This window comes from Sebastes umbrosus, chromosome 22 (assembly GCF_015220745.1).
Source record: "Sebastes umbrosus isolate fSebUmb1 chromosome 22, fSebUmb1.pri, whole genome shotgun sequence".
Taxonomy (NCBI): Eukaryota; Metazoa; Chordata; class Actinopteri; order Perciformes; family Sebastidae; genus Sebastes; species Sebastes umbrosus.
Window position 1 is genome coordinate 2,085,685 of NC_051290.1, and position 27,166 is coordinate 2,112,850.

The 27,166-nt window shown below is 41.6% G+C and overlaps 2 protein-coding genes across 6 annotated transcripts in view; both read left to right on the plus strand.

The window, feature by feature from the left end:
* Positions 1 to 6,649, plus strand: part of ttc29 (tetratricopeptide repeat domain 29) — a 7,482-nt gene extending 833 nt beyond the window's left edge. For 2 of the 4 annotated variants that reach the window (XM_037759118.1, XM_037759116.1), the window contains exons 2-12: positions 490 to 578; positions 705 to 776; positions 963 to 1,022; positions 1,719 to 1,882; positions 2,225 to 2,401; positions 2,483 to 2,695; positions 4,159 to 4,244; positions 4,401 to 4,492; positions 4,593 to 4,716; positions 4,800 to 4,889; positions 6,307 to 6,649. In XM_037759118.1, the coding sequence (XP_037615046.1) occupies positions 496 to 578; positions 705 to 776; positions 963 to 1,022; positions 1,719 to 1,882; positions 2,225 to 2,401; positions 2,483 to 2,695; positions 4,159 to 4,244; positions 4,401 to 4,492; positions 4,593 to 4,716; positions 4,800 to 4,889; positions 6,307 to 6,465 (1,320 nt within the window). In that variant the 5' untranslated portion in view covers positions 490 to 495 and the 3' untranslated portion in view covers positions 6,466 to 6,649. The remainder of the gene's footprint in view (positions 1 to 489; positions 579 to 704; positions 777 to 962; positions 1,023 to 1,718; positions 1,883 to 2,224; positions 2,402 to 2,482; positions 2,696 to 4,158; positions 4,245 to 4,400; positions 4,493 to 4,592; positions 4,717 to 4,799; positions 4,890 to 6,306) is intronic. The other 2 variants (XM_037759119.1, XM_037759120.1) reach the window with 1 other exon arrangement.
* Positions 6,650 to 7,614: 965 nt separating this feature from the next.
* Positions 7,615 to 18,839, plus strand: slc10a7 (solute carrier family 10 member 7). Of its 2 annotated transcripts, XM_037759153.1 has the most exons (13): positions 7,615 to 7,934; positions 10,394 to 10,476; positions 10,565 to 10,701; positions 12,200 to 12,275; positions 12,387 to 12,425; positions 12,501 to 12,536; positions 12,736 to 12,819; positions 12,907 to 13,072; positions 15,345 to 15,396; positions 15,644 to 15,717; positions 16,748 to 16,893; positions 17,043 to 17,093; positions 18,302 to 18,839. In XM_037759153.1, exons 1-12 carry the CDS (start codon positions 7,835 to 7,837, stop codon positions 17,061 to 17,063), a joined length of 1,014 nt encoding a protein of 337 aa, XP_037615081.1. In that variant the 5' UTR covers positions 7,615 to 7,834; the 3' UTR covers positions 17,064 to 17,093; positions 18,302 to 18,839. The 2 variants fall into 2 exon arrangements, with proteins under 2 accessions (XP_037615081.1, XP_037615080.1); XM_037759152.1 differs by lacking the exon at positions 17,043 to 17,093 and having other exon boundaries at positions 7,617 to 7,934.
* Positions 18,840 to 27,166: the final 8,327 nt, after the last annotated feature.

A 27,166-nucleotide genomic window follows, 5' to 3' on the forward strand; every position in this document is an offset into this window, starting at 1 on the left:
ATTCACCCTCTGTCTGAAACGCTCCGTTTTAGCACATTTTGACGGAATTGCAACGGAATTGCGTTGCTAGGCAACAGCTTGGGTCCATGTGTACTTCCTGTCAGCTGATGTTATTTACATACACTGCAACAGGAAATAAACTGGGACACATTTAGAATGTTTACGTTTAAAACCGTGTAAAGGGTCTAAATATTGTATATTTGTGACATCACAAATGGACAGAAATCCTAACGGCTTGTTTGAAGTTCAGAGTTTCTGAATACGGGCTGTGTGTATTTCCCTGTGGATTGAGTGTTTTGATACTTTCACGGTATTTATATAGGACTTAAACCTGCTTTATAATAAAAAATAAAAAAAACATGAAAAAATCACTTTTTTATAATATGGGACCTTTAAGAGTTGGAAATGATGATAAGCTATAATGACATAACAGGTGATGGTGGTTGAGTGTAACTGTTCAGACTCTCTCTCCTTTACTTTGACCGACAGGTGAAGATGAACGCAGCAGTAAGACAGCAACACACCAAACCTTTTCTAACGGAAATCACCTCCAAACGGAGGAAACGTACTCAGAACAGGTGAGTTACACCTGCAGTACTCCCAATAAAAGGGTTTAGAAAGAAGAAGAAAGTAGAAACTACAGCCATGAGTTGTTATTCTACTCATGAATGAAGACATTAAAATAAGAACGTGTGTGTTTTCAGCAGGTTGAAGCAGCCGGACGAGTCTCAGTCAGATAAATCAGCTCAGATTCTCTCCAAAGAAGAAATATCACTGTGAGTTCATCAGCTGGATCTGAGCACAAGTTCAGATTTATTCCTCCGCTGTTGGTCTCAATGTTTTCTGACTAATGATATTCCAAATAACCCGAGATCTGCGTCTCATCCCAACGTCTTCATCTTTCTTTTATTCCTCTATAATACACAGTAAATGTCTAATCCTCTTCTTTGACGTGTCTGCAGGTTCAGAAACAGTCTAAAGCAGAACGTCTGTGTGGAGCTGCTTCAAAGAGGCTTTCACAGGTAACTCTCTCTCTCTCTCTCTCTCTGTCTGTGCATTTGCAGTATAAAGTAGGAAAAAGTGCAAATAAAACAAAATCTAATCAATAAAGATCATCAATAACGTGCAAAAAACAAATGTACACAATGTCAGAAAAATAAACAAGCTTTATTTATCTATCCATCAGTTCATGTATTCTAGTCTGTTCTGCTTGTTATATGTTGATATACCAAGTGAGAGTTTTTATCTGGTGACTAAAGTTTTACTAATTACAAAGTATTTGCTTTGTATATGGATTGAAAATATGAAATCTTAGTTGCAGCCAGTATTGATTTAGTTTGTGCAAAATTAACCCAACAATCAAAAACCAAATAATGTTCTAATGGCCATTAACTCTAGTTGTATTATATAAAAACAACTTTTCTTTCGTATTTATTTTGGATCCATTTGGAGGGTTTAAGGTCAGAATACAGTAAATTACTTTGGTTATGTTTTAGTCCTGGTTTCACTATTTTACTATCAAATAAAGTGCATGATGTCAGACTGCTGTTAGACCATTAAACCATTCAGAGTTTAACAGACTGATTCATGGGAACCTGCTCTGTCTTATTTTAGATAAATCACTTCTAGACATTTGATCTGTTATCGTCATGTGAACACACACACAGCATCTCTCCGTCTTACAGTTAGTCAGTTGATCCTCTCGTTGGTCCCTGCAGGTCGTTCTCGGAGCTCTTCTCTCTGCTGGGTTTGGATCAGGATCGGAGGGCGGCGGCAGAGCCGGGATCAGCCGCCAGGCTTCAGACGCCGCTGGACCAACAGTGGGACAAACTGGAGACCATGAGGATGCACCTGAGCTGGGCCGAGCAGGCTGAAAGCACCTGTACACACACTCACTTCTATTTCTATACACACACACACACACTAAAAGTGGTAACATGTAGTATTCTGAGGCTTCTGAAGAAGTGAAGTGATAATAATGTAGAATCTCTACTTAAATACGTGCAGCTTTGTGTACATGATGTACGCCGAATTAAAGACTTAGTTATGGTAACGTTTAAATGACTGGTCAGATTAACTGGTTTCTATGTCAGTAAGATAGGTAACTGTACATTTCAGGATTTTCTAAATGGAGTTTTGCTGTTCATCTTGCAGGATAGAACGACGCTTCTCCCTCTCAGTGTTTCCTCTGTGTGTGTGTGTGTGTGTGTGTGTGTGTGTGCAGGTTCCTGGACGGTGGCGTGTGACAAGCGTCTGTTTCTGGGTCGGTACTTCTCGGCTCCGGAGGATCTCTGGCTCAGTCTGTACTTCTACAACAGCTGTGTAAACCGAGAGCGCGGAGGCTGCTCGAGACCGGTCATCGAGGCCCGGGCGTGCATGGCTGAGGTCTACCTGCAGCTAGGTCAGCAGCCACACACACACACAATAAGATGGTGAAACAACGTGTAGTAAAGCTAATCCAGACTGATTCGATGTCTTGCAGGTGAGCTGGAGGAGGCGAGGCAGCAGGCGGAGCGGTGCATCCGGCAGGCAGATGGCGGCAGCTGGCTGGACTCAGACGGTCAGCTCCTAAGGCTCCGGGCCCGCAAAGCACTGTGTATGATCTACAGCCGGCTGGCCGACGCCCCGCTGGACGCCGCGGACTACAACAATGCCCTGAGGTTGCTCCACAAGGGCTACAGCATAGCTACTGAGTGTAGGTGCAGTATGTGTCTCGAAGTATACTGAATACATTCAAGATGTGTGAGAGAGGTGGACTAATGAATGCATAGAAACATAAAACATGGTGTTTGTGTTGGGAGGTTTAAAACGAAGAAAGAAGTAATGGACAGCGATGATATGTATAATATAGCATGCTGCTTTTTACGGCCAAAAAACAAGTTGGCGATGGCCTAAAACGAGGATTGCAACGTCCGAAATCCAAGATGGCGATGGCCAAAAACCAAGATGATGATGCCAAAAAAAACAAGATGGCGACCACCAAAAACCAAGAAGGCGACGGCCAAAAACCAAGATGGCGATGGCCAAAATCCAAGATGGTGACGGCCAAAAACCAAGATGGCGATGGCCAAAAAAACCAAGATGGCGACCACCAAAAACCAAGAAGGCGACGGCCAAAAACCAAGATGGTGAAGGCCAAAAACCAAGCAGGCGACGGCCAAAAACCAAGATGGCGATGGCCAAAATCCAAGATGGCGATGGCCAAAATCCAAGATGGTGACGGACAAAAACCAAGATGGCGATGGCCAAAAAAACCAAGATGGCGACCACCAAAAACCAAGAAGGCGACAGCCAAAAACCAAGATGGTGAAGGCCAAAAACCAAGCAGGCGACGGCCAAAAACCAAGATGGCGATGGCCAAAATCCAAGATGGTGAAGGCCAAAAACCAAGCAGGCGACGGCCAAAAACCAAGATGGCGATGGCCAAAATCCAAGATGGTGAAGGCCAAAAACCAAGCAGGCGACGGCCAAAAACCAAGATGGCGATGGCCAAAATCCAAGATGGCGATGGCCAAAATCCAAGATGGTGACGGACAAAAACCAAGATGGCGATGGCCAAAAAAACCAAGATGGCGACCACCAAAAACCAAGAAGGCGACGGCCAAAAACCAAGATGGTGAAGGCCAAAAACCAAGCAGGCGACGGCCAAAAACCAAGATGGCGATGGCCAAAATCCAAGATGGTGAAGGCCAAAAACCAAGCAGGCGACGGCCAAAAACCAAGATGGCGATGGCCAAAATCCAAGATGGTGAAGGCCAAAAACCAAGCAGGCGACGGCCAAAAACCAAGATGGTGACGGCCAAAAACCAAGATGGCGATGGCCAAAAACCAAGATGATGAAGGCCAAAAACCAGGATGGTGACGGCCAAAAACCAAGATGGTGACGGCCAAAAACCAAGATTGCGATGGCCAAAATCCAAGATGGTGAAGGCCAAAGACGACACCCAAAAACCACAATGGAGATGGCCAAAAACCAAGATGGTGACGGCCAAAAACCAAGATGGCGACGGCTGAAAACCAAGATGGTGACGGCCAAAATGCCAAAATCAAGGCTTCAAAAACGTAGTCCACAGACCAATCTATGACATCACGATGACTACTTCCACTTCTTGTATACAGTCTATAGTAGTCTTTGGTAATTACTGGTGTCTGTTTCAGCTGAAGACAAACACTTGGAAGCGGAGGCCTCCTATCAACTAGGACTGACCTATCAGAGAGCAGAAGACCATGACACCGCCAAGCAGGTATGTGTGTGTAAAGCAGCTCTCCTTTATCTGTCTGTGTCTCTCAGCCTGAAGTCCATTGGTTCCTACTGATAATATCAATCTTTAAAAACACATATACAGAGTTGAGGGGTACATGGCTATGTTTTATTTAGTAATTCAACTGTTTGTGTCCAGTTCTTCAACACTTGCATGCAGATTTGCGGCACACTGCAGGATGCAGACGGACTGGGGAAGTCCTACAAGGCTATGGCCAAGTCTATAGAGAGGTACACACACACACACAGTATAACAGTATATACAGTCAAGCTTTATACATTATGTTTACGTCTGCTTCTGCATACGTTTCAACATCCATGGATGCGTCAGTGAGGGAAACATAAATGACACACTCCAGTGTCTGGAGACGTTGATCGACATCTCCCGTAGCAACGGGCTGCAACACAACCTGGCGGACGCCTTCCTGTGTCTGGGCAATATCTACTATAGGACGGTATGACACACACGTTAACGTTAATAGTTGCAGACGGCTCAATATAACAGTTCTCTTTGTTTTCTCTCTCTCTCTGTGTATAGAGTCAGTATACGAGGGCTTGTGAGTTCTTCCTGCAGGGTTATGACGTTGCCTGTGAGGTGGGAGATGTGGCTCTGCTGCAGAAAGCACAGGTACATTTTGTTTGAAATATTCAGGTACAACATGTTTTCTCAGGGATTACATTTAGTTTTTGATGTATCACAAATACATTTAATCTACGTCCGTGGAAGTCCACGTAGGGGATGGGTCAAACATGGGACCGTCACCCAGGAGGTCGCTGTTCGTGTCCTGTGAAGAAATCAAAAGTAACGTTATCATTTTACGCCAAAACATGATCCTTTACTACCGAAAACCTAACCAAGTAGTTGTGTTGCCTAAAAACCACGATGGTGACGGCAAAAAACCAAGATGGGTACGGCCAAAAACCAAGATGGGTACGGCCAAAAACCAAGATGGTGACGGCAAAAAACCAAGATGGTGACGGCCAAAAACCAAGATGGTGATGGCCAAAAACCAAGATGGTGACGATCAAAAACCAAGATGGTGACGATCAAAAACCAAGATGAAGATGGCCAAAAATCAAGATGGTGACGGCCAAAAACCAAGATGGTGACGGCCAAAAACCAAGATGGTGACAGCCAAAAATCAAGATGGTGACGGCCAAAAACCAAGATGGTGACGGCCAAAAACCAAGATGGTGACGGCCAAAAATCAAGATGGTGACGGCCAAAAACCAAGATGGTGACGATCAAAAACCAAGATGGTGACGATCAAAAACCAAGATGAAGACGGCCAAAAACCAAGATGGTGACGGCCAAAAACCAAGATGGAGACGGCCAAAAACCAAGATGAAGACGGCCAAAAACCAAGATGGTGACGATCAAAAACCAAGATGAAGACGGCCAAAAACCAAGATGGTGACAGCCAAAAACCAAGATGGTGATGGCCAAAAACCAAGATGAAGACGGCCAAAAACCAAGATGGTGACCGCCAAAAACCAAGATGAAGACGGCCAAAAACCAAGATGGAGACGGCCAAAAACCAAGATGGTGACGGCCAAAAACCAAGATGGTGACGATCAAAAACCAAGATGGTGACGATCAAAAACCAAGATGGTGACGGCCAAAAATCAAGATGGTGACGGCCAAAAACCAAGATGGTGACGGCCAAAAACCAAGATGGTGACGGCCAAAAATCAAGATGGTGACGGCCAAAAACCAAGATGAAGACGGCCAAAAACCAAGATGGTGACGATCAAAAACCAAGATGGAGACGGCCAAAAACCAAGATGAAGACGGCCAAAAACCAAGATGGTGACCGCCAAAAACCAAGATGAAGACGGCCAAAAACCAAGATGGTGACGGACAAAAAACACGATGGCGACAGTCAAAAACCAAGATGGCCAAATTGCCGAACTCGAGGCTTCAAAAGAGCAGCCCTCCATAAGAAGTTAACTTTATCAGTAAAAGTCAAAATGTCTGCTGCTCTTGAGGTCCAACTTTCATGTCAGAGTTCATCCAACACCATCTTCTCTGTGTTTCCTGTCAGGTGTCGTTGGGCTGTGCTCGCGCTCACTCCCTGATCGGGAAATACAGCGAGGACGTGGAGTCGGCTTCGCCCGCCGCCCTGCGACGACTGGTGGCGTGGAAAGAGACCCGAGGACATCGGGGCCTCAGTACCGATGGTACTGCTACTGCCTGGTACTAACTATCAGATAACGATACCGGTGATAGTGTTCTTTAAAAGGGACATAAGGAAACACCCATGATGAATCTGTAGTACAGCTGTTTGATATATTATGTGTTTTATACGCTGTAAATGTGTCACATGATGTCATTCCCTTGTTAACAGTCACATTAGTGACATAATAAATACATAAGAGGCATGTAAACCTGTACTTCCTTCATTTTAAGAGGTCTAGTCTGACTCAATTTAACTCCCAAACTTGATGGAAATTTCTGTTTTCAGTCTGATAATAATCAGTTCAAACTTCTATTTTGTTAAAAACTTTTCCTTTGTTTTGTTTTTTAAACTATTAACAACCCTATTTATTCTCTTTTTTTATACTATTTCTATGATTATCTGAATTACGTAAACTTTTTTCAGTTCAAACTTTTATTTTATTAAAATAATTTGTTAAAATTTTCATTGATTTGTTTACGTTTCAAAAACGAAATATTTTGTTAAATTATTTCAAGTATTTTACCAAACTGTATTTATTCAGTTAAAGTTTGTTTACATTATTAGGTTAAAAAAAAAAAAATACTAAGCATTATTTTGTTATCATTAGGTTGAAAATCACTAAAATGATACTGTTATGTATTTTTTTTTATTTCATTATTTCTTTTTAAACTTACTGTTGAAAGATATGTGTCATTACACTACCTGTGTTTTATATATATATATATATATATATATATATATATATATATATGATTTCAAGTATACATATTACATATTTTAACTAAACAAAATAGAGTACCAAACAATTTATTTAGTTAAGTTTTAAAAAATATAAATATTTTTGTTAAATTATTTCAATTATTTTACCTAACTGTATGTATTCAGTTAAAGTTTATTTACATTATTAGGTTAAAACAACTGCATACCATAAATTTGCTATATAAATTTAATATATATATATATATATATATATATATTTACTATGTCTCAGTTCAATCTTTTATTTTATTAAAAATTTCATTGATTTGTTTACGTTTCGAAAGCGAAATATTTTTGTTGAATTATTTCAAGTATTTTACCAAACTGTATTCATTCAGTTAAAGTTTTTTATAATTTTTTTAACTTACTGTTGAAACATATTGACTGTCATTCATACCTTGTTATGGTTTATTAACGGTGCGTTGCTTTTACCCTTATTACGGTAATATAGATTCCTGCTGCGCCTCTCCATCAGTCTTTACGGCCCCGCCGTGGCACCACGTGTCCGGAAGTAGCTCTGCTTGTATCTCTGCTTGGTGTTTTGAGACAGAAAGAAGAAGCTCCAGAGGAGAAGCAGCAGAGTTGAGAAGCTTCAGGCCGGGCTGCTGAGACTGGAGGCCGGCGGGGCTGAAACATGGGCCTCCTGGCGAGGCTCCGGAAGGAATGGTTCATCATCGGGATAGTCCTGGTCATCCTATCCGCCAAACTGCAGCCAGACGTCGGTGTCAAAGGAGGTGAGTGAATCGGTGCCAGACTAGGGCAGAGTTTTATCACTTTTATCTTTACTACCTGCTTAAAATCACAAATAATGTCGTAGAGGAAGACTTGAGAGCTTAAATGAACCGTTAGGAGTTACTGAACAATTCGGCATGTAAGTAGTTTAAAAGTTGGCATTTTATTTTCAATAAAGTGCCAACTTTTACACTTTGTTTAACTCTGTTTCGCCCACCGCTCCGGGGCGTAGACCCTTAAGAATCACTAGAAAAGTGACACAAATTGTTGAATTTCTACTCAAAAACCTGTTATATCATGTTCATGATGTAAGCCGACTTAAAGTTTGGATATAGTTGGTTATTCTAAGCTATAAACTGATTGTATAACTAATGTTTATATTAGTTGAAAATGAAGGTTATTGTTAATTTTAGGATTTTTTAAATGTAGTCTCACATAGACTGTTAAGAGTCGCTAGAAAAAGTGACACAAATTGTTGAATCTCTACTCAAATACTTGTTATATCATGTTCATGATGTACGCCGAATTAAAGTTTGGATATAGTTGATTATTCTAAGCTATAAACTGATTGTATAACTAATGTTTATATTGGTTAAAAATTAAGTTTGTTCTTAATTTTGTGATTTTTTAAATGGGGTCTCACATAGACCGTTATGAATCACTAGAAAAGTGATACAAATAGTTGAATTTCTACTCAAAAACCTGTTATATCATGTTCATGATGTACGCCGAATTAAAGCTTGGATATAGTTGATTATGCTAAGCTATAAACTGATTGTATAACTAATGTTTATATTGGTTAAAAATTAAGGTTATTCTTAATTTTGTGATTTTTTAAATGGAGTCTCACATACAAGATAGAAAGGGCTGGTAGACTCTCCCTCTCACAGTGGTCCCTCTGTCCCCCTTCTTACCTGGCACTGTAGTGACACGTTGCATTCAGCAGTAATGTCAACACACACAAGCACGCCCCCCATGTGCACGTGCACGATGATCTCATTGGCTCACGTCATATCTTTTTTTATTTACTCAGTGGACTTAGTCAGGTGTGACCCAGGATTACCTGGCTTGTGTCCAGCCTGTTGTAATAACGCATACATTATAATCTATGAATGTGCATTAAAGACTGTAATTTATATTCTAAAAATGTGCAAAAAATGTGCATTAAAGACTGTAATTATAATCTAAAAATGTGCGTTAGACTGTAATTATAATCTAAAAATGTGCTTTAAAGACTGTAAATTAGGATTTAAAAATCTGCATTAAAGACTGTAATTTATAATCTAAAAATCTGCAGAAATTGCATTAAAGACTAATTATAATCTAAAAATGTGTATTAAAGACTGTAATTATAATCTAAAAATCTACATTAAAGACTGTAATTTATAATCTAAAAATCTGCAGAAATTAGCATCAAAGACTGTAATTATAATCTAAAAATGTGAATTAAAGACTTTAATTTATATTCTAAAACTATGAAAAAAATGTGCATTAAAGACTAATTATAATCTAAAAATCTGCATTAAAGACTGTAATTTATAATCTAAAAATCTGCAGAAATTAGCATTAAAGACTGTAAATTATAATCTAAAAATGTGCATTAAAGACTGCAGTTGTAAAGTGAAGTTAGTGATACAGATAAAAATAGCTTTTATCTTCAGTGAGAGGACGTAGTTGTTACCTTCAATGATAAGTGGACTCTAATCTGTGAGAGAGAGCAAGAGGTCAGCTCAGTCACACCTTCACATCTTATCCTGTAGATGAGATAAACTCCTGTGCTGCTACTGCCAGGATGATGCCTTCAGGTGCTCCTCGGAAACTCCTGCATCAAACAGCAGACTTTACAGCAGCAAAATGCTATGAGTAGGTCATAAAAATGTCCTTTTTTTGGTTGCTGCTGTCTCTTACAATACAAACATAAAATATAATCTAAAAATGTATATTAAAGACTGTTATTATAATCCATAAATTTGTGCAAAAATTTCCATTAAAAACTGTAAATTATAATATAAGAATGTTCATTAAAGATCGTAATTTATATTCTAAAAATCTGCAAAAAATTAGCATTAAATACTGTAAATTATAATCTACAAATGTGCAAAAATGTGCATTAAAGACTGTAAATTATAATCTAAAAATGTGGATTAAAGACTATAAATTATAATAAAAAAATGTGCATTAATGTGCATTAATGACTGTAAAAAAACAAAAGAAAAATCTAATCAACCATTTCACACTTAGCTTGTCGGGAAGGAGGTTAAATAATAATAATAATAATAAGGCTCCAAACTCATGCTAAATTTTGACTCTTACCATGTTGATAAGAGTATTAAATACTTGACAAATCTCCCTTAAAGGAACATTTTGAACGGATAAAAAATGATTAATCGTGATTAAATATTTTAATCGATTGACAGCCCTGATTATTATATGTGATAAATCCATTTCTTTTCTCTCTCAGGACCGTTGAAGCCAGAGATCACCATCGCCTACGTCGCCGTCGCGCTCATCTTCTTCAACAGCGGCCTGTCTCTGAAAACAGAGGTAAGAAACACGTCTCTGTATATATAACTTTATATATAGCAGCTGGTGAATGTGAGTATTAACACCAGTCTTATTCTCTTGTCTGCAGGAGTTGACCAGTGCGTTGCTCCACGTCCGGCTCCACCTGTTCGTCCAGTCCTTCACGCTCGTCTTCTTCCCGCTGGTCGTCTGGCTGCTGCTCAAAGTCCTCGGGCTCACCGCCATCGACCAATGGCTGCTCAGAGGGTAGGATCAGTGTGTGTGTGTGTGTGTGTGTGTGTGTGTGTGTGTGTGTGTGTGTGTGTGTGTGTGTGTGTGTGTGTGTGTGTGTGTGTGTGTGTGTGTGTGTGTGTGTGTGTGTGTGTGTGTGTGTGTGTGTGTGTGTGTGTGTGTGTGTGTGTGTGAATGGCATCCTTTATTTCTGTAGGTCCTGACTGTACCTGAAGGACGAGTTATGTACGCACACAAAGAGCCTCATTCACTGCTGCTACAGGCCAGACTGTGTGTCCGTGTGAGGACCCACATAGACCAGTTTTAGTCTTCTTTAGGGGGTCCAGAGGGTCTTTATGGGAGATAGCAGGTCAGCAGTAGATGTCACATAGAAATTCATTTGAGATGCAGCTCAGCACTGTGTGTCAAGTTGTTCTAAATCAGAAATAAACATAAATAGCTCTAAGAAATTGTAATTTCACTATTTTCTGACATATAATAGACATCTAATATTCCTCCCTCACTTCCTGTTGTTTCAGTAATACACACATTTTAATCGTCTATACTGTCTTATGGTTTTTTTCTTCATGTTTTGTGAAGCACATTTTCTTTCATTTCAATTTTGCTTGTTATAATAATAATAATAATAATAATAATAATAATAATATATTAAAATGATAAATTAATATATTATTTTAATATGTATTTTTTATTATTACTATTATTGTTGTTATTATTATTATATTTTTTATTGTATTATTTATTATTATTTAAAAATAATAAAATAATCATATATTAAAATAATCAATTAATGTATTATTGTAATATATAATTTGTATTAAAACTGTTATTATTGTTATATATTTTATTATATATTTAATAATAAAATATAAATAATAATAATAATCATATATTAAAATAATCAATTAATTTGTAATTTTAATATATCTTTTCTTTTATTACTGTTATAATTGTTATATATTTTATTATATATTATTTAATTGTAAAATATAAATAATCATCATATATTAAAATACTACATTAATCCATTATTTTAATATATTTTTTTATTAATACTATTGTTGTTATTATATATTTCATTATATTATTATTTAATAATAAAAAATGATCATCAAATAGTTAAATAATAAATTAATTTATTATATTATATACTTTTTGTATTATTACTATTGTTGTTGTTATTGTTATACTATATATATTTATTTTATATTTAATAATACAAATTATAATAATAATAATAATAATAATAATCATATATTAAAATAATAAATTAATGTATTTGAATATATTTTTTCTATTATTACTATTGTTGCTGTTGTTATTATTATTATTATTATTATTATTATTATTATAGATTTTTATTATTATTATTATTATTATGTTAGCCAAATGGAAAGCACCCTGACCTCTGACCTTTCGAAGGAAGGCAGCAGAAGGAAGAGAAATATTCTTACCGCTAGAAACAGATGATGACAATTCTCCTCCTCTTCCTCCCGTCGCTGTGGTTGCCTAGGTTACAGACGGTGAGCTGCATGCCCCCGCCGGTCTCCTCGGCTGTTATTCTCACCAAGGCCGTCGGAGGCAACGAGGTAACGCTTCAGGAGGTCGTTATCCTCCAGAGTTTGACAAATGGTGTAATATAAGCAAGTGTGTTGGCATGTTGTCATAGCGATTGACTGACTGACTGTGTGTGTTTCTAGGCTGCTGCCATCTTCAACTCAGCGTTTGGCAGCTTCCTGGTAAGATATCCTGACGGAGGACAGTTTTAAACGTCAGTGAGAGCTCAGATGTAATCATGTCTCTCTGTCCTGCAGGGCATCATAGTGACTCCTGTGCTGCTGCTGCTGTTTGTAAGTCACTCCCTCTTTATTCTTTTACCTCGTTCACTTTATTACTGAGAGTGAGCCGAGAAGATCGATACCACTCTCAGAGAGGTGGTGGAGACCAAAAACAGAGCTTTTAGTCACACATTTAGTCAGCTACATAATCTCTAGATAAATAAATGAATGTAAATAATGTGTTTATCTTGTCCTGGTTGTCCTCCTCCAGCTCGGCTCGTCGTCCTCCGTTCCCTTCTCCTCCATCTTCTCTCAGCTCTTCATGACGGTGGTGGTTCCTCTGATCCTCGGTCAGGTATATGTGAACCAGTGTTTTACACAGAAATGGTTAAATATGTCTTGGATGTTGTCGTGTAAAAAGTGTGTGTTTCTGTGTGTGCAGGTGTGTCGTGGTTTCCTCAGGGAGTATCTGGAGCGGCGGAAGCTCCCGTTCGGCGCCGTCAGCAGCGCCGTCCTCCTCATGATCATCTACACCACCTTCTGTGACACCTTCAGTAACCCCAACATCGAGCTGGACCCCACCAGCCTGCTGCTGGTCGTCCTCATCAGTCAGTAACCTTAAAGTTAAAGGGATAGTTCGGGTGTTTTGAGGTGGGGTTGTATGAGGTACTTTAATCTGATATTCTGAGAAAATTTACGAGAAAAAAAACTCACAAATTTGTGAGATTATAAAGTCGTAGATTTAGTTCCATTAGCTATTTAGCTAGCTAGCATATAGTTATGCACCCCATGATGACACACGTTGAGTCACAGACCCCTCATTTGCATAATGAGGCAGAAATGCATAAAGAAATGTAAAAAGAAATAAATAAGTTTGGGAAAATAAATAAGGGGTGAAATGCAAAGGGAAAATCAGGCAGAAATAAATAAATAAATGAATGCATAAATACATACATTTAAAAATAAGTATAAAATAAATTAAGCTAAAAATAAATGTAAAAATAAATAAAGAAATTAAAAAATAAATGCATTTAAAAATCAATGTAGAATATATAAAAAAATAAATGCAAAAATATATAAAGAAATTGAAAAATGCAAAATTAAATGAATACATTTTAAATTTAATACAAGTAAATACATAAATAAATACATACATTTAAAAATAGCAAAAAAACATTTAATGGGTGGGGAGGGGCTGTCTTGGATGACACGTCTCTTCAACACCGCGTGGAAGTCGGTGACAGTGCCTAAGGAGTGGCAGACCGGGGTGGTGGTTCCCCTTTTCAAAAAGGGGGACCAGAGAGTGTGTGCCAATTACAGGGGTATCACACTGCTCAGCCTCCCTGGTAAAGTCTACTCCAAGGTGCTGGAAAGGAGGGTTCGGCCGATAGTCGAACCTCAGATCGAAGAGGAACAATGCAGATTCCGTCCTGGCCGTGGAACAACGGACCAGCTCTTCACTCTCGCAAGGATCCTGGAGGGGGCCTGGGAGTATGCCCATCCAGTCTACATGTGCTTTGTAGACTTGGAGAAGGCATATGACCGGGTCCCCCGGGAGATACTGTGGGGGGTGCTGCGGGAGTATGGGGTGAGGGGGGCACTTCTCAGGGCCATCCAATCCCTGTACGCCCAAAGCGAGAGCTGTGTTCGGATCCTCGGCAATAAGTCGGACTCGTTTCCGGTGGGGGTTGGCCTCCGCCAGGGCTGCGCTTTGTCACCAATCCTGTTCGTGATATTCATGGACAGGATATCGAGGCGTAGTCGGGTGGAGGAGGGTTTGCAGATCGGTGTGCTGAGGATCACATCGCTGCTTTTTGCAGATGATGTGGTCCTGTTGGCATCATCGGTCTGCGACCTCCAGCACTCACTGGATCGGTTCGCAGCCGAGTGTGACGCAGTCGGGATGAGAATCAGCACCTCTAAATCTGAGGCCATGGTTCTCAGCAGGAAACCGGTGGATTGCCTACTCCGGGTAGGGAATGAGTCCTTAAGGAGTTTAAGTATCTCGGGGTCTTGTTCGCGAGTGAGGGGACGATGGAACGTGAGATTGGTCGGAGAATCGGAGCAGCAGGGGCGGTATTGCATTCGCTTTACCGCACCGTTGTGACGAAAAGAGAGCTGAGCCGGAAGGCAAAGCTCTCGATCTACCATTCAATCTTCGTTCCTACTCTCACCTATGGTCATGAGTGTTGGGTCATGACCGAAAGAACGAGGTCGCGGGTGCAAGCGGCCGAAATGGGTTTCCTCAGGAGGGTGGCTGGCGTCTCCCTTAGAGATAGGGTAAGAAGCTCAGTCATCCGTGAGGGACTCGGAGTAGAGTCCTTGCTCCTTTGCGTTGAAAGGAGCCAGTTGAGGTGGTTCGGGCATCTAGCACGGATGCCTCCTGGGCGCCTCCCTTGGGAGGTGTTCCAGGCACGACCAGCTGGGAGGAGACCACGGGGAAGACCCAGGACTAGGTGGAGAGATTATATCTCTACTCTGGCCTGGGAACGCCTCGGGATCCCCCAGTCAGAGCTGGTTAATGTGGCCCGGGAAAGGGAAGTTTGGGGTCCCCTGCTGGAGCTGTTGCCCCCGCGACCCGATCCCGGATAAGCGGTTGAAGATGGATGGATGGATGGACATTTAAAAATAAATATAAAATCAATTTTAAAAAAAAGTATATGCAAAAATATATAAAGAAATTAAAAAAAAGCAAAAATAAATTAATATATTTTAAAATTAATACAAATAAATACAAAAATAAATAAAAGGGAACATTAAACAGAAGAGGAAATACAGAATTAAAACAGAAATAATAATTTGTCACATTTTATCAATTAATTAATGGCTGCATTTTTTGGGACATTTAATTAAATATTTATTTTGTTTCTCTTTTTACAGTTTTTTCCATCCAGCTCAGCTTCATGCTGCTCACGTTTGCCTTTTCTACCAGGTCAGTCTCCTCCTCTTCTTCCTCCTCCTGTTATCCATCCTCTCCTTATAACTTTTAAAACTGCCTCAAACAAGCAGAGATACTTTCTAATGCAGAACATCATGCTGCCAACACAAACACCTTTATGAAGAAGACAGTAAACGATAGTAAAAAGCAGTAATGTATATCCTGCAGTAGCAGAAAGAGGGAAGTTTAACAGAGTAACAAGTATAAAGAGAGAGTTTGACTTCCTGTTTTGTCTCTGCAGGTCGGGCTCAGGTTTCAGTCCTGCAGACACCGTCGCCATCATGTTCTGCTCCACACACAAGTCTCTCACTCTGGGTAAACACACACACACACACACACATTATATCATTGATCCATTCTGATTGATTGTGTTTCCTGATCCAGATGAAATGTTCAGAAACAGATTCAGTTGGGTCAGAAGATTGAATATAACAATGTGGAGGTGTGGAGTTAGAAAGGAGTGAGACATCTGTAGCTGCTCATCTCTGCTGCAGCTGCTAACGAGCATAACACACATGAATCTGTGGCCAAACTATCTGCAGTTAAGTTGCATTGTGGGTAACGTAGGCACCAGGTTTTGACAAGGAAAGAAGATGTACGTTTTATTGCTTCACATTAATTGCATTCTTGCCAACCCTCACGATTTTCTTGCCGCTTTTTTTGATGCAGCAAAAAGCCGTCGTGGCGTTGGAGCCTTTGGAAATAATATTTTTGAGGTTTCAAGGTTGGCAAGTAGGATTTACTGGAATTGAAGATTTCTGTTTGGCCGCTAGTTTTCACCTGAGAATCTCTGAGAGAGAGAGAGAGAGAGATCAGACTCTGAAGTCCAGACGTGTTCAAATGTCTTCTTTCTCTGTGTTGTATCCTCCCTCTCTCTCTCCTCCCTCTCTCTCTCTCCTCCCTCTTTCTCTCCTCTCTCCTCTCCTCCTCTCTCTCCTCTCCTCCTTCTCTCCTCTCACCAACCTCTCTATATCTCTCCACACCTCCTTCTATCCTCTCTCTCTCTCATCTGCTCCGACTCTACTCTCCTCCTACTCTCCTCTCTCCTCTCTCTCTCTCCTCTCCTCCTTCTCTCCTCTCATCTCTCCTCTCCTCTTCTCTCCTCTCTCTCCCTTCCTCTCTCCTCTCCTCTCTCTCTCTCCTCACCTCCTCTGTCCTCCTCTCCTCCTCTCCTCTCCTCTCCTCTCTCCTCTCTCCTCCTCTTTCTCCTGTCCTCTCCTCCCCCTCTCACCTCTCTCCTCTCTCCTCTCCTCTCTCTCTCTCCTCTCCTCCTCTCCTCCTTCCCTCCTCTCTCTCTCTCTCTCCTCTCTCATCTTCTCCTCTCTCTCCTCCCTCTCTCCTCCAGGTATCCCGATGTTGAAGATCGTGTTTGAGGGCTACGAGCATCTCTCTCTGATCTCGGTCCCTCTGTTGATCTACCATCCAGCTCAGATCCTGCTTGGCTCCGTCCTCGTGCCGAGCATCCGGAGCTGGATGAACAGCCGCCAGAAGGTAAACAAACAAACAAACAAACAAACAAACAAACCAACACTGGTTGAGGATATAAAAACCCATCACTGACCATAAACTCACCTTCGTCTCCCTGAGATATCGGGCTGCATTCCAACTCTAACCTCCTCACCTTCTCTCCTCTCCTACAGTCTAGTTTGTTGTTGAGATAGGGCCGCATTCCAACAACACTACTGCCCCGAGTGAGTAGAGAACGGATCTGTTGGGATCATATATTTTATATAAGCTCTTCTCCCTTTAAGCTCTGTGTGCAACAGCTCCCTCTGCTGCCGGTCTGCATGAATCACCAGCTTGCCTTTGACTCAGCCTGATGGTGGTGGGTGGTGATGATGATGATGATGATGATGATGCCAAACAATTACTGTAAATCACATCAGTTACATCAGCTTGTCTCCATAGATACCAACAACTCTTCTTTCCTCCATCAACCATGGAAGAAATAACCACTGTTGCTGCTTTGTACATGTTGGTGAAGTCCCAGATATGTCAGAAAAACCAAACGCCGTCGTTGTCTGGGTTCATAACGTCACCCGGCGGCGAGCACAGCGCCATTGCACTGATATCGCTGCAGCTGTATGAACCCAAAATAAACAGATTGTGCTGTGATGTAATTGCAATAAACAGAAAAAAAATTATGCCAAAATAACTACATAGTTATGCCGATTTGTAAAAAGTCTGAATTCATGTTTTGTCAGGTCTGTCCGCAAGACGACAAGCAAACAACTTTTAAAATGCTTGTTTTCTGAATGGAGTTTGGATGGATCAGTGCCAGGCTATGCAGCTGCTCCATCAACACTCAACATATAAAGTCATCTAGGCATAAATACGGCAGCGACGTTGTTGTTTCTACTGTAGACAGTCTGTGGTTTATACACATATATTTATACACAGTTTGGTCCGGTCTCTGTACAGATATGATGTACTATCGTAGCTCTGGGTGACCACAGACACATACAAGATTCAACAACGTCAGGACGTCAGTGACGACAGGAGGAGAATCTCAACGCTGACAAAGCGTCACACGAATTTCTCGATGGAGTTGAGATGTTTCGACTCCCGCGAATGACGCAAATTTCACATGTTGCGTCATTCGCACCAGTTTTAAAACTGCCGTTGCCTGTGACATGTAGAAACCCTCACTGCACTAAAAGGACAAAAAAATGTGATTTCTTGTTTTAATTTAGACAGATGCACAAATTGAAATAGTACCAATGTAGACAGAAGGTACAGTACACGTTTTCATCGCTGTGAAGCAGTGTTTGTCATGAATGATTTGGTGTTGGTGGCGGATTAACTCACCAGATATTCTCCCATTTTAGCACACAATTTCTCTCTTTCTCACTTTATCTGACACTCTTTGACTCTTTCTGCATCTTTTCTCTCTGCTCAGGCGGTGAAACTGTCGGCTCTTCAGCCCGTCTGACGAGGATGAAACGAGTGTTTTGACGGTTCTGCACAAGTTTGTGCTGTGATGGCGGACCACAGCGGAGGGATACAGTCAAAACGTGCCTTATTACAAACAATCAACGGAGAACCTCAACGCAACGGACGGGACGCGGTGGCGCACTCAGTTTCTACGACAACGAAAAAACTCAAATTTCATATTTCCATCAAATATATTCTTTTATATTTAAAAGAAGTTTTATTTTTATATGAAATACCCCCCAAAACAATCCTGCAAAAAAAAGGACGGCTGCTTTTTTTTTTTTAAAGACAAATGGAGCGTTTGATTTGAAAAGCAGCACCTCCCCTCCCAGCAGGAACAGGACGGGCGGAGTTACTGGGACCATTCTTTTTTATCTTTTTTTGCTATTTTCTACTTTTTCTACTCTTTCTTCGAGCTGTCACTGCCAGAGAATGTGTTTGATTTATGTTCTTGATAGAAATGCTGTCTGATTTGACGTTAAATATACATTATATATAATGACGGATGTTTCTGATTATTTCTGAAGTGGTTGTGTTTGTTGACAAGAAGCCGTCCTGTGGTGAGGGGACGTTGATAACAAATAATCTGAGGTAGCTGAACATGAACATTGAAGTCTAATTTAATTTAATATAAATCATAATCTTTCCTGGATCTCTGTAGATTATTTTCTTTTCTTGCATTATTCCGTTTTTATATGTTTGTCTTGATCAAATTCCTGTTCACATCATTTCCATACACCTTGTATTCTGACCAAGTATGTGGTCCACAAGGGCATTTTCAACTTGGGCCAATAAGGAGGCCAACAGTTATGTTTAACAGCCCACATATACATCTGTATGCCGATGATACCCTGTTCTATCTGACTGATATGGTGGTGGTCATATCACTTTGCCGTTATCATTTTGATCACCAACCAAAATCTCACAATGCTCATAATGACCATGCTGATGTTTAGCCGGTATAACCACGATCACCATCTTTCCGTTAGCATGCTTACATTTGCTAATTAGCACAAAACACAAAGTACAGCTGATGGTGATATCCTAAAACAAAGTATAGACCCTTTTTGTGGCATGATGACGTCACGGTGTTAGGTGGAGGCTAACCAAAGGAAAGACTGGAGGCTAACTAACGCTGGCAGTGGGCTAAAGTTACACATCTAAACTGTCATCTTGCTGTGTTGTTGGCTGCCATAATCCAGATATCAGACATCTGACATGACAAACTGTGATTCGAATCTCTAGCGAGCTACAATATCGGAGAAACGTTTCAGAGATGGAAAGTAAATGTTGCTAATATTTAGTTTTTTAATAAAAAATGTTAAAAAACACCAGAAGGTGGCACCCTAGGCGACCGCATATATTGCCTATGCCTTAAGCCGGCCCTGATAGTAGCACCCCGACCAACCAATGGGAATACAAATAGAACTGAGATGAGAATTGTTTCTCCTGTTGTGGCTGGTAATATTTCTCCTGAGCACACCTGTGCACCATCGGGTTACTTTACATACTGCCTTTCCTGCCAAGCATCTCCAGGAAATATGTTCACTATTCTGGCAGTAACAGTGCAGGAAGTAGCGCGACCTTTTTATGCAGCAGAATGCATTGTAAGGGTGTGGTGGAAATAACCTGAGGCCTGCACTACGAAGCAGGATTTAGCATTAGCGAGGTAACTTCTGGATTAACCCTTTCCATCCTACGAAGGTGGATCAGTTCTTACCGGAATAGATCGCCATGGTAACTAATGCTGAACAGCTGACCTGCTCTGCAGCAGGTTATGTTCCAGATAAGAGATCAACTCGTATAAAAGCACCTCCTACTGACCAGTCAGAGCTTGGTGCGGTGATTATATAATATTACACACATATGAAGAAGTTACAGTCATAGTCCAGACTAAAAACAACACAGTTTAAACTGACAGATGCAGCTGAAAGAACGTTCAAATAGTCATACACGCCGCGTCCCTGTTACTGGGCATGATTAGGTGTAATGCAGTCATCGGTTTTACACTTAAAAGCTATTTATATCTAGACGAGTACATCTGACTTTTGTGTATTCCGTTAAATTAATAACTCTGTTAATTTACGCATTCACACATCTGGAGTTTTTTCTTTTACCAACTGTCCTTCCTGCATTTGGCAGCTTCAACTGTGTTACTGTTAGTCTGGATTAACTGTTTTAATTTCTTCGTATTTGTCTAATATAGTTTACTCTTCCTTTGTAAAATGTGCCGCTCTGCTTGTCTGTCTACAAATCTGTGGACTTCTCCATGTCTGTGATTGGTCAGATGCTGCAAACACCGCCCCGTTCATAACCAAACAGAGAAACTCTGGGTTGATTTACCGAGTTGATAACCACCGTCATAGGACCGCTTCGCAGGATCTCGGGTGTTCGGGTTAATGAAGCCAGATAACGATAAGATACCCTCGGTATGTTGAACTCGCTTCGTAGTACAAACCTCTGATTGTTTTAGTGACCCAACCCTAACCACAACATTGTTGTAGTTGACAGGTGTAGATAATGGAAAACGCTTGCCGTGGGCGTTGAAACATGTTGTAACTGGACGTAATCCAGGACTCTAAATTCAATTGTTTTTTTCTGGCAATAAAGTCGTTATTTTTCTGGATAAACAACATCCTTTGTGGTTCTGGCAACGCAGTATCAGTATTCTTCAAAGGAAACCTCCGATGTCAGAGTTCTAACTTGACTGAGAATGTTTCTCGTACACACATTTTTTTCAAACTGGTTAGTTGAGATTTACGCAACTTTAACGAACTGAAGTCAGCCAGTGTTAATTTGAAGGTCACTGAAGCCTATTGAAGCAGCACAAACGCCATTTCATTGGTCATCCAGCCTTTGTCTGTTTACAGTGTGATTGTTTTGCCAGTAGTATATTTTGGGAAGAAAGATATTGAGCGTGGTATGTGTTCTTCTACTTATTTACAAAAGAAGTATACGGAAATAAACCTACAAACTTTTCAAAAACATGTTTTTTTTGGGACTCTGTGCATCTTTTTATTTTTATTGTGTTATAAACACTCTTTGACCCTGAATCAGAGGACAATGTGTATATATAGGGAGTGGTCTTGCAGATTATATCAGTATTATATGTACTTGATGATGCAGTTGTATTGTTGCTATATCTACATGCTGTTAAATGGGCCACGTGTCTACTTGGCGTTATCATCATACACTCCTGCACGCTATGGGAAAACCAGATTTTAATCTGCACCTCCAGAGATTACAGTGCCTGGAATTTTTGTTTTTCTTACTTTCTCTTGAAGTCTTTAACACCCCTGTGTCTAATATTCCTCTTCCGGGCCAGTTTAAATACAGACAATATGGAATAAACTCTTGTATTTGTTGTCTAATCAAATTGGGGGGAAAAAAAAAACACTCAGGGAATTATTATTGGCAGCTCATTAATTTCACTGACCCATCTTATTTGGACAGATGGCTCTTCTGTCACCTCAGTTTGGATGAAGTAATAATAAAATAAGACTGTGAAAGCGTTGCCAACAGACTCTAGAGGCCTTCTAACACACAACCAGACCCAAGTGATTTGAAATGACAAAGCAACCAGCACTGCTGTGCATAAAACCCTCACGACACAAGAGATAAAATCAAGAAATGCACAATGTATAATACTGAAAATATACTTTATTATATGACTTTACATGACAATGTTTAATATTGGTGAAATAAAACCTGTCAGCATGCAAATCATGCATTTATACAAATACGTTTTTACAATTACAGAGCTGGATTTACAGCCCTTGTGTCACTAATTCATCTTTCTGATGCGTGCTAGAAAACAAACATACAAAAAGTGTCCACCAAACGGTGTATGTCATCCTAGAACCTCGTCTGTAAATATCCTACAAGCAGATTGCAAGTTTTTATTCTCTAAACATGTTGGAGGCAGAAATCTCTAGAGGGCAAAATATTTAGCCAAGAACATTTTTCTTGAGCACAAGTTAGCGATTTGGAAAAACAAGAATTAAAACACCTGCTAATGGCCCCAAGAGGCCACAATTATACACTCCACAGTATGTGTGTAAGTGGGTGGAACAAATTACATGCCAATAATTCTGATACAGAGCATTGGTGGTGCAGCTAGAAGTGTATGATTATGTCCAAACGTTTTAATGTTTTGGCCAAAAGGTGGCACTAGTCCGAATTAGAAAGGGTTCGTCTGCAGGAGAGCATGAATGTGCTCAGTAGATTTCACCCCAGTCTGCCTGATGGTGGTACTAGACCAGGGGTCAGCAACCTTTACTATCAAAAGAGCCGTTTTAGGCAAAAAGAAAAAAAATCTGTCTGGAGCCACAAAACATTTGAGCATTGTGATGAAGATAACACAGTTTATAGTCTAAGTATATAGTATATATGTCTAAGGCCAAAGTGCAAATGTACGACAGAGTATTAGGGCCACATTGAGGAAAAAAAAAATCTGAGATCTCCAGAATAAAGTCATAATATTACGAGAAAATAGAAAATAACACGTAAAATTAATACTTTATAATATTACGACTTCTTTTCTCGTAAACTTCTGACTTTATTTTCGTAATATTACGACTTTTTTTCTCGTAAACTTCTGACTTTTTTTCTCCAAATCTCAGATTTATTTTTTTTACTCAATGTGGCCCTAATACTCTGTTTTGCTTGGCCCGCTGGAGGGGAGGAAGTCACGGAAAACTTTTGTCCGTAGGTACCGCCAAAACAGGTGTAGAGATACAAGATACCTGCAGAAAGTAAATATATGAACACAAACTCTCGCAAGAGTTTTACACAAGATGGACCTTTTCTAGTCATAATCCTGACCAACATCACTACGCGCCAATGCTATTGGGGCAAAAATACGTTTAAAGAAACTTTGTTTCATTCATGTTTGACCATTATTTTCATGACATTAGAATGCTGTAAACTAGCTTGGCTTAGACGCTTAATTGAAAGGTATACTAGGCTAACCAGCTACCAATAATCAAGGTAACTTTTTGTATTTTTTCAGTTAGTAACAATGCTACGCTACTTTGGTTGATCTAATGTTACTAAGGGCACCTTACAGGGTATGATTATTTCTGCCCATCCAACAGCATTGATTTGAAGAACTATTTTAGTATCTTAAACTATCTACTTCAGTCTCCAGGTGATGCCAGTATATCATACTCTGCCAGGAGCACAAAACTGTTCTCTCTGATTCTCCGGACTCTGACCAGATCTCCACACTCCTGGACATGGAGAAGCCCTCTCTCTCCTCTCCCATACTCTCTCTCCCTGTCGTTCAGCGTCACCTCTGTCCGTTTGCCGCAGGCCTGACGGTACATGTACCTTACCCAGACCACCAGCACCATACCCAAGCCAGCTGAGCAGCCCAGCAGCATGCCCAGCTCCCAGGCACTGTGTCTGGGGATAATGTCTGGATACTTCCCTTCCTTGTCTGGAGTTCCAGCGGGATTCGAGGGAAGTTTGGGTTTAGCATCAGTTTTAGGAAGGTTTGGTTTCAGTTCGTGTCCAAGATTGAGTTTTGAGTTTGGGTCAAGGTTTGGTTGGCGTTCGGGGTTTGGGTGAACCACTGTTCTTGGTGTTGGTAGATTGAGGTTGGGCTCAGGATCAGATGATGCGATGTGGTTCTGGATTGGCAACCTCTGACCTAAGGTTGGTTGTTGGGATGGCACAGGGGAGGAAGTGGATGTGAGAGGGTTGTAGAGCGAGCGACGGGGGGCTGGAGAGGGGCCTGGGTGAGGGGTGGTAGACTGGGAGGACACCAAAGAAGAAGAGGTGGCAGACGAGTTTGAGGAGGAAGAAGAACCCAGTGAGAACGAAGAAGATGTTGAGATAGAAGTAGAGATGGATGACGAAGAAGAAGGAGAAGAAATGGAAGAGGTTGATGAGCCAATTGAGGAAGAGGAAATGATTGAACCTGTGATGGATTGGGAGAATGTAAAAGGAGATGAGGAAGAAGTAGATGAATGGACTGAGGAAAGCAAGGGAGCTGGTGATGGATAGCTGGAGGAATTTGAAGAAGGTATGGTAGAAGAGGTTAAGGAGGATGGCAGAGGGGAAGTAGAGGAAGGGTGGACAGAGGGCAAATGAGGGGGAATGGAGATCGGGGAAGGAGAGGGAAGAGCAGAAAGGGCTGGAGAAGTTTTGGGTTGGTTCTCCATGGACGAGGAAGATGGAGACAAAGAGCCATGGGTGAAAGAAGTTTGTATGGATACCAGGGCTGGACCTCCGGAGGGATATAGAGGAGTGGTAGGGTGAACAAGTGAAGAGGCAAGCAAAGTATGGGTGGAAGAAAAGGATGACAAATGAGGTGCAGATAGGCGGGTAGAAACTGAAAGGGAAGGAGAAGGGGTGGTTGAGGGAATGGACGCAAAGATGGGGCTCATGGTTTTGAGCTTTGCTTGAGACGGAAGATCTTTGACCTCTTTACCCTCGCCCAGTGTGAACCTTGATGTGAAGGGCATGTGAGGAGTTACTGAAGATTGAGTTTGCTGGGGAGGGGGCTGGGACCGTGGTTGTGGGGAGATGCTCAAAGCCTCAGATGGTTTGTCAGATTTGGACCGGTCTGTCTGGGGTAAGCTAGCTTTACCCAGAGTTTGAGTTGGGATAGTTTGGAGCAGGGCTTGGTGAAAACTGCTCAAAGGTTTAGGTTGAGGAGGGCTGCTCAGAGCTGCAGTTGTTTGAAGCCGAGGGTGAGGTGGACTGGGTTTGGGTAAACTGCTCATGGGTTTGTTGGGAAGGGTCTGGATGAATGCCATTGTATGGGACTTGAGAAAGGACTGAAGGGTAGGAGTTTTGGAAGGGAGCATGAGGTTTGGTGAAGGGGTTTGGGACTTGGAAAAGGGCTTAGATGAAGATGCCTGGGAGAAGGGAAAGGTCTGGCTTGTACCCGTTTGGGACTGGAGAAGTTTGGATGGAGAAGTTTGAACTTGAAGAAAAGACTTGAATGAAGGAGTTTGTGAGTGGAGAAAAGGCTTGATGTGAGGATGCTGGGGCAGGGACTGGCTACCCATTTCATCCTTCATTTGGGACTCGGTTGGGCTAGTCCTCCAGGGCTGCGATGAGCTACTCTGGGTGACGAACTTTACTGAACTAGTTTGGTCCTGAATTGGTTCTCTTGGATTCTGAGATGTGGGTCTTGGGGGATTTGTACTGTGGAAGCCGTGATTGGTTGAAGGTATAGCTGTGGTGGTGGTTTTGGGATTTAATGTTGTGTATTTTGTTTCAGGAATGGTGGGCAGTTTTGAATCCTGGAAGTTTGCCTCTTTTCTTTTCATGTCACCATCCTTCAGAGGGGGGAGAGAAGAAAGGGGAAAAGGACTGGTTGAGTTTTGCACTGTGATGTTGGGCAAAAGAGTGGTAGTAGTTTCCATCCCTCTAGTCTCAGTTGAGGAGAAAGAGGCTGTGAAAGGAAGGTGGTTTGGCGAGAAAAGAGAGCTCTTGGGGTCCTCGGTATGAGGGCTTCCTTTGTCTTCAGGCACACCTGAGAGGGATCCTGAAGTTGCATAGTTGTCATTCTCACTGCCTTTGGTAGCATTTCGAAGAGATCCTAAAGTCGTGGGTCTGTTGCTTTTATTGACCGCGTGATTTGTCAGGTGGTCAATTACAAAGGATGCCAAAGTCGCAGAGCTGTTCATCTCCAAGACTGGTCGCGTGATTTCTGTTAGTGTTTCCTGATATTTGTAGCTTTGCGTTCCACTGCTTGTTGGTGTAGGGGTTTCACTGCCTGTTGGTGTAGGGGTTCCACTGCTTGTTGGTGTAGGGGTTCCACTGCTTGTTGGTGTAGGGGTTTCACTGCTTGTTGGTGCAGGGGTTCCACTGCTTGTTGGTGTAGGGGTCCCACTGCTTGTTGGTGCAGGTGTTCCACGGCTTGTTGGTGTTGGTGCAGGGGTTCCACTGCTTGTTGGTGTTGGTGCAGGGGTTTCACTGCTTGTTGGTGCAGGGGTTTCACTACTTGTTGGTGCAGGGGTTCTACTGCTTGTTGGTGTTGGTGTAGGGGTTCTACTGCTTGTTGGCGTTGGTGCAGGGGTTCCACTGCTTGTTGGTGCAGGGGTTCCATTGCTTGTTGGTGTAGGGGTTCCACTGCTTGTTGGTGAAGGGGTTCCACTGCTTGTTGGTGCAGGGGTTCCACTGCTTGTTGGTGAAGGGGTTCCACTGCTTGTTGGTGCAGGGGTTCCACTGCTTGTTGGTGTATGGGTTCCACTGCTTGTTGGTGCAGGGGTTCCACTGCTTGTTGGTGTTGGTGTAGGGGTTCCACTGCTTGTTGGTGTAGGAGTTCCACTCCTTGTTGGTGTAGGGGTTCCACTGCTTGTTGGTGCAGGGGTTCCACTGCTTGTTGGTGTATGGGTTCCACTGCTTGTTGGTGCAGGGGTTCCACTGCTTGTTGGTGTTGGTGTAGGGGTTCCACTGCTTGTTGGTGCAGGGGTTCCACTGCTTGTTGGTGTTGGTGTAGGGGTTCCACTGCTTGTTGGTGTAGGGGTTCCACTGCTTGTTGGTGCAGAGGTTCTACTGCTTGTTGGTGTAGGGGTTCCACTGCTTGTTGGTGCAGGGGTTCCACTGCTTGTTGGTGTTGGTGTAGGGTTTCCACTGCTTGTTGGTGTAGGGGTTCCACTGCCTGTTGGTGCAGGGGTTCCACTGTTTGTAGGTACAGGGGTTTCACTGCTTGTTGGTGCAGGAATTCCACTGCTTGTTGGTGTTGGTGTAGGGGTTCCACCATTTTTTGGTGTAGGGGTTCCACTGCTTGTTGGTGTAGGGGTTCCACTGCTTGTTTGTGCAGGGGTTCCACTGTTTTTTGGTGTAGGGGTTCCACTGCTTGTTGGGGTTT